At 37.3% G+C, this 12,807-nt stretch overlaps 1 protein-coding gene across 3 annotated transcripts in view; it reads left to right on the forward strand.

Annotated features, from left to right (window-relative positions):
- SYT1 (synaptotagmin 1) overlaps window positions 1–12,807 on the forward strand; it is a 348,414-nt gene that overhangs the window by 262,593 nt on the left and 73,014 nt on the right. For 2 of the 3 annotated variants that reach the window (XM_069858107.1, XM_069858116.1), the window contains exons 5-7: window positions 2,104–2,226; window positions 5,526–5,693; window positions 9,518–9,685. In XM_069858107.1, the coding sequence (XP_069714208.1) occupies window positions 2,104–2,226; window positions 5,526–5,693; window positions 9,518–9,685 (459 nt within the window). The remainder of the gene's footprint in view (window positions 1–2,103; window positions 2,227–5,525; window positions 5,694–9,517; window positions 9,686–12,807) is intronic. The other variant, XM_069858125.1, reaches the window with a different exon arrangement.

Genomic DNA, 12,807 nt, shown 5'->3' on the forward strand with positions numbered 1-12,807 from the left:
AGATGATTCAGAGCAGTGAATCTTGGATTAAACATCCTACTCTGAGTTATTGCTTCCTGTTATCTCCAGGCTCAGATAAATATGGTTGCTTTGGTTGGATTGAGTCACATGGGGGTTTTTTTGTCTTGATCACAAAACCGCAAGCTTATTTTTGTGAACAATGAAAGCAAGGTGCTTGGCATAATCACATCACCCCATATCCTGAAAGTCGTCTTTATGGTCCTGCAGGGGCTGTTTCTCAGACTGACTTCGCTCCAGCGCTATCCTCTTGCCATTGAACCTGTCATTATTGAAGAGTCACACTTGTTGTACTAACAAAAATGTTGTGCTACAGCCAGAGAACTCACTAGCAGCTCAGTGATTAAAATGTCTCAAAATAATTTTCATCTCAGGTAGTTCAGCCCTTCCAAATACAAATGGTTTAGTTCAAAAAGTATTGCTCTTCCAACACAGGTGATTCCCATCCACTATCAACATTTCCCACAGTCTCATCCAGGTACACTGTAATTTATGTTCCTAATAAAGAGTCCATCATTCACTAGCATTCAGATATTTAACTCTAACCTGGCTCGCAACTTGCATAAATCAATGTTATTGCATTGATTTCAGTTGAGCTATGCCTGCTGAATTTCTAGCTTATTTCAAAAAGTAGAGAAATAATTGCTTAGTGCTGTACAGTTTCGAGTCTGACCTTTTGAATTTCTATCTGGCTTCTGAAAAATAACATTTTCTACCTCAGAGATCAATCTTTTCTCTTACCACACCCATACAGCTGTTGCATGGCCCCTGATGTTTCATGGCTAAGTGAGAATATTAATGCTTTCACATTCTTTCTTGCACCAGCCACCATCAACTGTGGGTGTAGTTGCTTTCCAGCTCTGCTGTCTCTTTGGATGCAGAGCTCCAGCTGCAGCCTGTTCTTTATGTATGCTCAGGTTTTCTTCAGCCCACCTCACATTGTGAAAAAAAGAAAGAACATAACAAATTGTATTTTTGCACTTGTCTGTTTCTGCAAGAAGAAACTCCATACAGAAGAAGCTTTCATCCAGATAGGGCTCTTATATAACATGCAAATAACAATTCTGGATGAATGCCCAGTACTGACTTCTTTTTTTCACACTCTCAACTTTATTTTCACATTTTCCACAATTTTTCACTATTTGTCTCATTTTCCCATTTTTCATTTCTCACTTAGGTAAGAATCTGCTGGAATAAGATCTACATATTAGCTATGGTTCATATGGTTTAATAATTGTACGGATTCCCTTTTTCACAATGCAAATATTTCTGCTTTCTGGTACAGCAAAGAAACAATTACACCATTTAGTATTTTAATTATGATAAAAGCTGAGATAACTGCTGCGTCCTTTAAAAACAGCAGGTTTTATGCAATAGACAAAGCTGTAAGCTCTTCTGTATTTCTTTATTTTTGTGTTTCTTTCTAAGCAAACTAAAATCAACTTTCAATCAATTTGGTTCAGCCAAGCTTTATAGCAAGAATGAATAAAAAGGAAATTATTCTCGGGAGGGATTGAAACAGAGAAACGTGCATTTGCTAATGGCATGGTGAAAACTTTGCTTCCATATTCATTCTAAATGAACATGAAAAATGTTTGGCATATGATTGTAGGAAGAATTCATCCACAGCACATGCTCTTTATCGTAGTAATCCTACAGAAACATGTTGCCAATTGCAAACAATTCACAGCATGCACAACCAGGTTTGACATTGCCAAGATATTTTTAAGCTGAATGAATGTCTGACTTTGCTTATTTAATAGCATGTTTGCCTCCTTGTGCCTCTTTAAGAGCCAGTGTGAGCCCAGAAGAATTTTTTGGTATGGAGTTGATATGTTGGTTCTACTTTCAGGTTTTATAAAAATTGTTGCTTGTAATAGTACAAGAAGCTTTCTTCCTACTTCCATTGCTTGCTTGCTGATTTATAACATCTTCTTGAGCAATCTAAATAAATAAATGTGTACACTGCATATTTAGATTTCTGCTGTCATGCTTGCATTTAATGGCTTTAAAATAGATTTCAGGACACTGTCTATGTACTTAGAAGTTTGCCTTATTTATGAATATTACACGCCTTCTTTCTAGGCTCTTAAGGATGATGATGCTGAGACTGGACTGACTGATGGGGAAGAGAAAGAAGAACCCAAAGAAGTGGAGAAGCTAGGGAAAATCCAATATTCTTTGGATTATGACTTCCAAAACAATCAGGTTTGAAAAAAACAACCTTTAAAATTTTATTTCTATGTGTGCAAGGGGAGGATGAAGTTATACATTTAGTTACAGTGGATATTTCTGAAATCCTTACTGCTTGCACAGTGCAAAGAGAGAAAGCAAGACTGAATATTCATGACAGAGATACGACTAAATTGGTATTCAATGTACTCAGAGTTTATATTAGATCTTTAATCAGAATTGAAGATATAGTTTTATCTAATGGTTATTAATAACTTATATTAAAGTGTCACCAGTCAATGTCAACACTCATTGTGTTATGGAGTCTTCATGCAGACAGTAAAAGACAGCTTCAGACTTCAGGTAGTTAAAATGTAAACAAACAAAACATGGGACAAAAAATAGAGAGACATATAAGGAAGTTGATTTATTATGGTTCTTCTAGCAAGTTCATAAGATTGTCAAGATTAGCTTTCTCTCACTTCATCAAGTGTGTACCTTGCCTTATTAACTAGCTGCATCAGGTTCTGTTGCTCTACGTGAAAGTGCACCTACTAGCCAAGAAAATTTTAGTTTGGAACAAAAGTTCAAATAAAAAAACCTGTCCCTAAAAAAAATAGGAAAGTTGAACAAGAAGAATCTCTCCAGTCAGGGACTGATACTCCTTCAGTACCCTACTATGAATCTGGTAAGACCAAACTTCAGTATACTTGCCCAGTTTTCAGTTGGAATAGACCATGCAATGTGGTGTAAACCTAGAATTGACCTACTTAACAGGCCTAGCCACATCTTGAACTACTTCTTATTAAATTCTCCTCCCTGATCTCTTGCTCTGGTTGGGATCACTTTAGTCAATTTTTCCAATTCACAGCCTCATATTAAAACCCATTGAGCTTAACTTAGGACTGAAGTGCAACAGCACATCTCCCTTCTCCACTTCTACTGCATTTCTTTCAGTGAACTTGAGAATACCTATGCTGTGTTTCATTTTTTTGACAACTTCAGTCAAAACCACATCATTCTTCTCTATTAAGGGAAAGAAATGACTACTGAACATAACATAAATCCCTGTTAATTCCTATTCTTCATTTGAACCAACTTCCACATGTACTTGGGATTTACTTCCACACTCAGAATCTTTATTTGATGTTGTTCATAGAATGCAGTACACTTACTTGTTGCAAGAGAAATTTAGAAAAATTTCTGTGTCAGCAGCAAGCTGTTTACACACTGCTATGACCTGGCATAATACATAGTATTTCCCTGTCTTTTCAACTACCAGTGCTTGTTTTCCAAAGCAAGAGTCAAAAAGAATTCTGAAGCCTTTCAGGAAACTGTGGATAAAGGAGCTTTTTCCTCAAGTCCTAGAGCAAATTCTCTGACCATGTGATGAGTCACACTGATCACCTTTGAAATCAGAATGCAACCAGTGTGAAGGGTTAGAACCTTCTGAAGCAGAAGATCTAAAGAAGGGGAAAAGGAAAAGCTGCAAACGTGTTCTGACAAATGGATTTCTGTTTTCGTAGAATATGAAAACAAATTTTCTTCATGAATTTTATTACAGGAAAGGTTGATTTTGTGAACTATAGTTTACAAAGTGAAATAAAATGGGAGAGCAACAAGTCTGTGAAAGTGTGTATCATTTAGTTAAGGTAAATTATATGAGTTATGGATTCCTATTTCATTTTGCTGCTTTGAACTACGTTGCAGCTTTGAATTTTTCAGAGGATAGATGATATGGAAGAGTAGAAAAGGGGATTCAATTAGGTTAGGATAGCATGGTGACATGAAACTACGGACCAAAAATCTGGCTAATATATTGCACAGGGTTAAGAATGGAGACAAGATGACCTATGTAAGCTCCAGAGCATGATGCCACAGTTTTAGTGGGATAAATTTTAGAAGGGAGTTTAATTGCTTTTACACTCCGTTAACTAAAAGTCATAGACTTATTTTTCACTCTTTGATGTGAAAGGCTTGGTGTAGATCCTGAGCTTGTCCGTGTATTTATGAATTGTTATGCATCTAGAATAAGAATGAGACAGAAAAGAAGTGTTCCTTTCAGCTAAATGAAAAAGTGTCATTCAGTTTAAGAGTCCTATAGATGGGAAAGCATACAGGCCATATGGTGAATTTAAAACCAGTAAAATTAAGTCCAACTTTGAAGAATCCCTCAGAAGCCAGAGACTTGTTTCCTAGATGGACTATATTGTTCTGTATTCAAAAAATCAACTTCTGTTTTCAATTTTAAGCAATTCATCCATGAGAGACACAAATATATTGTGACTGAAGCGCTGATTTAGAAGAAAATATTCTCAAATTTCATTCCAAGCCCTTAATATCTTGTCTCCAGATTGACTTTGAAGAGTCACTTGAATGTTTACCTTAGCTCTTTGTCTATGAAACAGGATTAAAAGTGGTGGTTGTTTTTCGCAACTCTGTTATGCTGATGAGCCCTGATAGAGTGTGGGATGTGTAGATAATGTAATCATAGAATCATAGAATAACCAGGTTGGAAGAGACCCACCGGATCATCGAGTCCAACCATTCAATGTATCGTAATGTATCGTATTGTAATATAAGCTTTCATTTATAACACTAAAAAGATGGCCAAGACTTTTACAAGTTTCAGATGTGCTTCAGGCTTATTTTTAAAGTGTGTAAAGGATTTAAGAAACTAATTTTTCTGTTTTGCAATGGGATTATGAATTTTTACTAGGATTTAGTTACCACAGGTTAGCTTTCTTGGGGTATTTTTTGAAAATGCTCCTCACTCTCTGAACCCATTTGTATACATAGCAAGAGAAGTTAAATATAAGGAACACTGCGATACCCAATTGTTTTCAATAAAGCTCTGCCTGAAGGATTTAGATTTGATACATCACCTTTTTGTGTTTGGTTGAGGGGAAGGTTACTTTCTGGGGTTTTAGAATACATATTATGTAGTCAAAATTAGACATTCTTGATTGTTTAATAATGTGATTTCTATTCATAGTGCCCAGCACAGAAAAATAATGCACAAGAGGAGAGAGCAATTGAAAGTTATTTGATTGCAGTCTTTAGAAAGATGAAGTCTGTATTTAGCTGTAATCAGCTGCCCTTTGAAAACCTCCTTTCTGCTTAAAAGCAGCCTTGGTACAGTCTGCATCTGCCATAATTGGTTTTCTAAACTTCATAGTGTTGTTTAATTTGCCTTCCTTGAAGGAGGGAGGGAAGGAAGAGGGACATAGTTTCTCGTAGACAGAAATAGAGTCTGCATGTGTATTTCTCTGTTACGGGTTTTTTTTATAAATATCTATTTGAAATTTCATTCTGCTGTTTTTCTCTCTTTTCAGCTTCTGGTTGGGATTATTCAAGCAGCTGAGCTGCCTGCATTAGATATGGGAGGTACCTCTGATCCCTATGTGAAAGTTTTCCTGCTGCCTGATAAGAAGAAGAAATATGAGACAAAAGTCCACAGAAAGACCCTTAACCCTGTTTTCAATGAGCAATTTACATTCAAGGTATTTTTGCAGTAATTATTGCAACTTTTTATTTAACTGCTATATATCTCATGATTGGCTACAAAGTTAGACATCTTAGCAACATATGATTTTTTTGTGTTGTAGAAACTTCTGATATTCAATGTTATGATGAAAATGATTTAACATAGGATCAGACCTCAGTAGGTGTAAAAGGCATCTTTTGAATTTAGGCACTTCAGTTATCCTGGTGTATGACAGCCTGATCTGTATTTTATGGCTGGATAAAACTTATGAGAAAGTCAGAAAACTGTGACAGTTTGACAAACTTCAAGTAAATTTCACTAGACCAGCATTTTCTTTAAATATCTTTGTAGTCTGATTTATGAATTTCAGTTGACCATTTCTTTTCCCCACAAAAATAAATTAAAACTGAAGGGAGGTCAGTGGATGAAGGACAATACAACAAATTAATCTTACTGGACGTTGTCATAATAGTTCTTGGCCATGCACTTTATATATGGAGAGAAATCATGTCTCAGGTTTAGTAACATATGAATTAAATAAATGTAGCTAAACCGTACATTGCAATAGTTAAGTCATGCTAATAGTATCTCTCAGTAGTGTTTTTCTAAAACTGTAGCCATCCCTAAACCCCAGTTAAATACAGTAAAGAATGCAGCATATTTCACAGAGATTCTCCTATTATACATTCCTCTGCTGTTACTTTCGTCCTCTTTCTCTATGCCCAATGACAGCTACAGACTGAAAACAGGAACAGTGAAAGACTCAGGCTATGTAATCATTCAATGAGAAAGATATCCCTGGAGGCCAGAACTACTACTGCATATATAAGTTTATTTTTTCCCTTGAAGATGTTCATAAAAATAAGCTTTTGTAGGGAGTTATTTTTTACTTGAGCTTTCCTAAGAGAGTATTTAGAGGAAAACAGCACTACGAACTATAGATTCCTCTGCAGATCACAAAGAAAAGAAAGAACAAATAATGCTGTCATCTGAGATGAAGTCACAAATTAAAAATCACATCATCCACTCCTGGTCTATAATTTCAGCTTGTTTTAAGTCATATTTTTAATATTCAGATGTTATCCTCCAGAAGAAAGTTTGCTTTCCACACAAGACCTGACAGAGTGTTTAGGTGCATCCCACTATGGTTCTAATCATCCCCTGGATACTATGGTCTGTACTCAAGAGAAAACCAATGGAACATGCCAAGTACTGTCATTGTTTTGGGGACTGCAGTGAAGAAGAGAAGTGACCACCTAACTACTGCTGCCCCTGTAATAACTAACTTCCATGGGAGCTACCGATAATACCTCATTTACTTGAGCAGAGCCTTACTTCTGTGCCCCAGTTCAGATGATGCACGGCTTCTGTTGGCATCCTTCCCATCCCTCTCTTTGGCAGAGTTGCCCACCCGGCAACCCAGGCCCTTTTCCCAAGACAGATTGTGAGCTGCCTGCCTTCCTCCTAAAGAAAGGCTAATGGAGATGAGATGGGGTATGTTTCTGCTGTGTTGCATCTTGAGCCCTGCACCTCTTTGTCTGGTTCCCTATGGTAGTTACCGTTTCATTTCTGTTTCCCAGACATCCACAGTGCCGTTCCAGGATTGCAGGTGTTAGTCAGGCTCCAGCTGTCTGAATTGTGTAGCCACACTGTGCAGCCAAAAAGAAACAAAGAAATTCTAGCTGGCTTAAATCAGTCTGGCAGAGAGAGATGTTTCTTCCCCTGGCCCAAAGTGGGAAGAGGTTTCATGTCTGGAGGAGTGACATGTCTGTGCTGGAACACCACTTCCATAGATGTCCTTCTACCAGGGTCTCACTTACATTAGGTTAAGAGGCTGACTATCTCTGAGCAGAAAGCAGGAGGGAGCAATCCTTCATAAGAGCTGAGGACATAATTGGTTGTCATGGACAATACTGTAGGCTGAGGCTGCTTTGGAGGTAATGAACAGAGGAAGCACTGCCACTAGATCTTTAAAAGGTAGCTAAAATAAGCTTTACTGAGGTCAGGTTAATGATAAAAAAAAGTAAATAACAATAAATATAGTCTTTTCATGTATTCCAAATGACAAAGATCCTTTAAATGGTATTGTAAACTGATGGAGAAAGAAATTTTACAAGGTTTCTCTTCTCCTGTTTTTGAGGCTGAGTAAAAATAGAAGTGAAGTTATTTGGAATTTTGCATTCCCCATACATTTTCCTTCTATAGCTTTTTAGAAGCAACAGATAACGTGCAGAATCAAAATAGATTTTGCTATAGTATTTGCTACAATACACAACTGTGTACTCACTGAGACTACTGTACTCAGTAGTGGAAGCTGTAGCTTCTTTTAAACATTATATAACATGTTATGATGAAGAAAAAGTACTCGTGATTGGTAAGTTTTTTGAAAAGCAAGTGGAAGCCAAACAGTAACAAAACCCAGCAGTCCTAGCGTTTAAACAGACCTGAACATACAGTAGTTAACAAAGCCAATGATAATCATAGAATCATAGAGTCATAGAATCATAGAATAGTTTGAGTTGGAAGGCACCTTGAAGATCATCTAGTTCCAACTCCCCTGCCATGGGCAAGGACACATCCCACTAGATCATACTGCCCAAGGCCCCATCCAACCTGGCCTTGAACACCTCCGGGGATAGGACAGCCACAACTTCCCTGGGCAAACTGTGCCGGTGCCTCACCACTCTCATAGTGAAAAAATTCTTCCTTATATCAACCCTAAATCTTCCTCTCTCCAATTTATACCCGTTACCCCTAGTCCTATCACTACAAGCCTTTGTAAACAGTCCTTCCCCAGCTTTCTTGTAGCCCCTTCAGCTACTGGAAGGTCACTATAAGGTCTCCTCAGACCCTTCTCTTCTCCAGACTGAACAACCCCAACTCTCTCAGCCTGTCCTCATATGGAAGGTGCTCCAACCCTCTGATCGTCTCTGTAGCCCTCCTCTGGACCCATTCCAACAGTTCCATATCCTTCTTATGTTGAGGGATCTGGAAGATTCCATGCTTTCATTTCTCTCTTTATATAGACAATTAATAGAGAAACATTTACTGAAGTCCAAGGAAACCATTTATACTTGCAGAATATATTTGATTTGACTGCTTGTTTGATGTAAATCCAAACAATTCCTAAATCAGACTTCTCCAGATAGCCACTCAAGCATAGCTTACCTGAGCTGCACATCTTTATCAGAGTATTAAAAATGTGACTCATAAGCATCCTAACCGACAGTATCTGTCCAAAACACATCAGAATAGCTGGAGAATTAGTCAGAACTTGGCCCTCTGCCACGACTATTTCTAGCTTTACCCTATGACTTAAAAGCACCTTAGTGTCTAGAGTGTGAAGGTATAATGATGAAAAATACAGCTTGGTAAGTAATAGGTAGTGCTACTGTACAAGAACTATTAGTGTCTAATTACTTTGTGTCAGATAGAGTAAGGTAGTTCTAGTGTTATTCATCAGTCTGGGAGCTACCCAGTTTTGAGTGATGATAGTTGATTTATTGAGGGAAAGACGCTATTGTGTGAAAAGTTCATGTGTCTTCAGTGCAAATAATTGGGCTTCCTGCTTCAGTTTCATCACCCACAAAATGATTTGAAGTAGAATGAGAAAAACGTGTGGAGTGATGAGTGAGCTGCCACATTGTTCTATCGAGTGCCAGAACTTGGTCTCAAAAAATACTGCATCTGGTGACTCTGAAACAAATACACCTCATAATTTTCTCTGCAGTTCAATTTACCTGAGATGACAGCTGATAAACCAAAGAAATAGATTTGCATTGTAGGGGACTGATCTTTATTGTCTCAGATATGGAGTTTGTCATTTTCCCTTCTTTGCAGGTGCCATACTCCGAGCTGGGTGGAAAAACTTTAGTGATGGCAGTTTATGACTTTGATCGTTTCTCTAAACATGATATCATTGGGGAATATAAGGTTGCAATGAACACAGTGGACTTCGGTCATGTCACTGAGGAGTGGAGGGACTTGCAAAGTGCAGAGAAGGAGGAGGTAAGAAAAATCAGACCTTTTTTTCTCCCTCCAGGACACTTCTATACTCAGCGAGAGAAACAGTCAAACTAGCAACATTTCTTTTGGACAAGACAGCTCCCATCTGTTATCAGCATTGCTCAGGTTTTCTTTGCCTGATAAATCTTGTGATAATCATCTTTTCCAATACTCATTGAATGGTACATTCTCCTTTCCTAATCCTATTTTCAATCTTTTTGATACTTCATGCAATATATTAAAAAAGTTTTCTTGAGTTTGACTTTTTCTTGAATTGATGCTGTTTGGATACATAGAATTTGCATTTGAATTATAAAAGGAGTGTGCATTTAGGCTTCTTTGTGGCCCTCGTCGTTCTCAGTGTTTGTATCTCAGTGCATCTTATTGTGCATGAAGATAATGGTAACTTTTCATTGAAATACCTCAGTTTTATTGAGCTGCTACACAATAATATCCATCTATTAGAATTAGAATTCAACAAAGGCCTTGGAACAACATCTCACTCAAGTATTAATCACCTTTTTTTATTTTCCTTTCTGTGCAAACATCCTGTGTGTTCATTGTTTAGTAAGTATAGTGCTATGCGTACACAAGACACTCTCTGGAAATATTTCATCACTAATTTGTGCATCCTTTGAGATTGTTCATGCTGGCACATCTACCTTTTTTTTTATTACAAGACCATTTTTTTACCCGGCTTTACAGAATTTTTCCTTTTTATTGCAAGATAATATCTGCCCACTCATAATAGTCAGAGTGCACAGCATGCTTCAGTTCTCTAGTGGGAGAAGAAGAATCTGGGTTCCTCGTCTAATTTAGCTAATAAGCTGCTTTGGATTTGAGCTTAGTTTCTGTAATTAAAGGGACAGTCACTGGGTGAAAGCTTGCCTTGATACAAGTGATGAAAACCTGAACATTGGACTTAGGGTACAAATTCTGAAAAATACAGCAAATGCTGAGCCATGCAGCCTTCTCAGGCTTTTGAAAATGGTAGATTTCAATCCTACCTTTTTGAATGTTTGTTTTAAAGACAGTATTTTCAGATCGCTTTCTTCTTCAGCTTATTGATTTGCCACTGCCGCATTGAGACTATTCTGCATGGCATTATTTCATAGTGACAGCATTTGCAGGGTTCTCTTGTTGCTTGGAACAAGTTGCTCGGAGAAGTAGTGGATGACCTGTCCCTGGAACTGCTCAAGACCAAGTTGGATAAGGTTCTGAGCAACTAGGTTGGAACTAGGTGATCTTTAAGGTCCCTTCCAACCCAAACCATTCTATGATTCTATGTGACATTGGTGCCTGTGCTATATGGAACACTCTTTTTTTTCCACTCTTAGAGCTAAAGATGAAAATGAAATGAAAAGAAAAAAGGAAGCTTGCAGTTCAAGGGCTCTGTTCCTTTAGGCCTCAACACACCAGAATGCTAGAAATGTGAAACTGAAGTGTATTAATCTTTCCAAACTTTATTAAGTGCCAAATTGGACTTTTATTGCACTGTTGTGTGTGATATCAAAGTGTTTCATGTTTTTCTGTTTCAAAACACATAAAATAAGCCAAATACTACACAAAGAAGAATTGACTCTTTACCTTTTTAGTATAACCTTAAGCTTTTAGGACATAAACAGTGATATCCCCATATGCAGCTGACAAGTAACATGGTATTGATTAGTGTGGCATCATCTGTCTTGTGGCATACAACATTGCCTCTTGATTTTTCTAGCTCATATCCACAGTAAGACCTGACTCAGTCGCTCGGTTGCTTCATGAAGTTCATATCCTGCGAATACAAAATGATGATATTGTTGTGTGAAATGGATATTGAATTGTGTGTGCAGCTTCCAGTAATGCATTCTGACTTGGAAAGAATGTTTTATTAAAACAGAAGGAGGTAATTAAAATAAATAATTCTTAAGGTATTTGGATATTAGAAGAGTATTACAAGAGCTCTGAATAGTTTGCAGTAGAGACGACATCTAGGTTATACCTTATTTGGGCTTTCAGAGCCCAAATAAACTAAGGGACATATATTTTTAAATGTGGTTTTCATTGGTCTATGCAAATATATTTGCATGAGAGCAATTTATTTTGCATGACATCTATGTTAGCTAGAAGAAACTACCTTTTGTCAGTTCCCATTTGAGCCTATGTCTTCACCTTTCTTCAAATTTCAACTTCTATATATGCAGAAATCACACTGTCATTTTTGTAAAGTTTTTTGTTAGGGCTTTTTTTGAAGTTCCTTCCAATGTGTGGCTTTTTTTTTTTATTTATTTATAAGAAGCTAGGCAATATGATTCTGTGGAAACATTATGAGAAACTGCACTTACACCAACTCCCTGCATTTTTTTTCATAATACAGGAGGTCTCCTATTCATTTTTTCATCTCTATGCTCATAAGCATGCAAGTTATGCAGTAAATATGGGAAAATATCATAACTTAGGCCAGCTGGAGACTTTGTTAGTCACAGTTTTCTATATACTAGTTTGTAGCTTTTCTACAACAGTTCCTGGGCTCACTGTAAAAATAAAAAGTGATCCACAGAAACCAGTTACTTAAGATGTAGGTAGGCCAAGTGTATTTAATCCAAAAGGACTTTGCTTAGTTTTTGTTATGGAACCTCTGCTTCTGTTATATATTTACATTGAGACTGATTCAAAGAATTTCTTAGCGGAACTTGGAAAAGAAGCCTCTACCGAGAAACAAGAGAGTTAGATCTATCAGTGGTTTAGGAGCTATGTTTCACACAAAATGTCATTCGTATTTCTCTATTTGACTACTACTGTGTACCTCACCATCTTTGATGTTCCAGCCTCTGTTTCGCAGCAGACATACTAAACAAATTCTAGTACATTTTATGTGATAATAAATAGGGGACAGAGAGAGGTTGGAGAGGTCCTAGCTTGATAAAGTTATCAGCTGACATAGCAGACACTGCAGAATACACAGCAGATACACCTGTGACCAAGAAGTACCCAGGCTTCTGAATTAGTAAGTACGGTACTGCCATATAAAGGCTAACATGATTTACCTATTTACCTACCAAATGTGTGGCCACAGACACATGTTTGTATCTTGGTAATGATCATGAACACGATGTGGCAGTCTGGCTTGCTAATTATAAGAA

This window comes from Phaenicophaeus curvirostris, chromosome 1, assembly GCF_032191515.1.
Source record: "Phaenicophaeus curvirostris isolate KB17595 chromosome 1, BPBGC_Pcur_1.0, whole genome shotgun sequence".
In the NCBI taxonomy this organism is placed as follows: domain Eukaryota; kingdom Metazoa; phylum Chordata; class Aves; order Cuculiformes; family Cuculidae; genus Phaenicophaeus; species Phaenicophaeus curvirostris.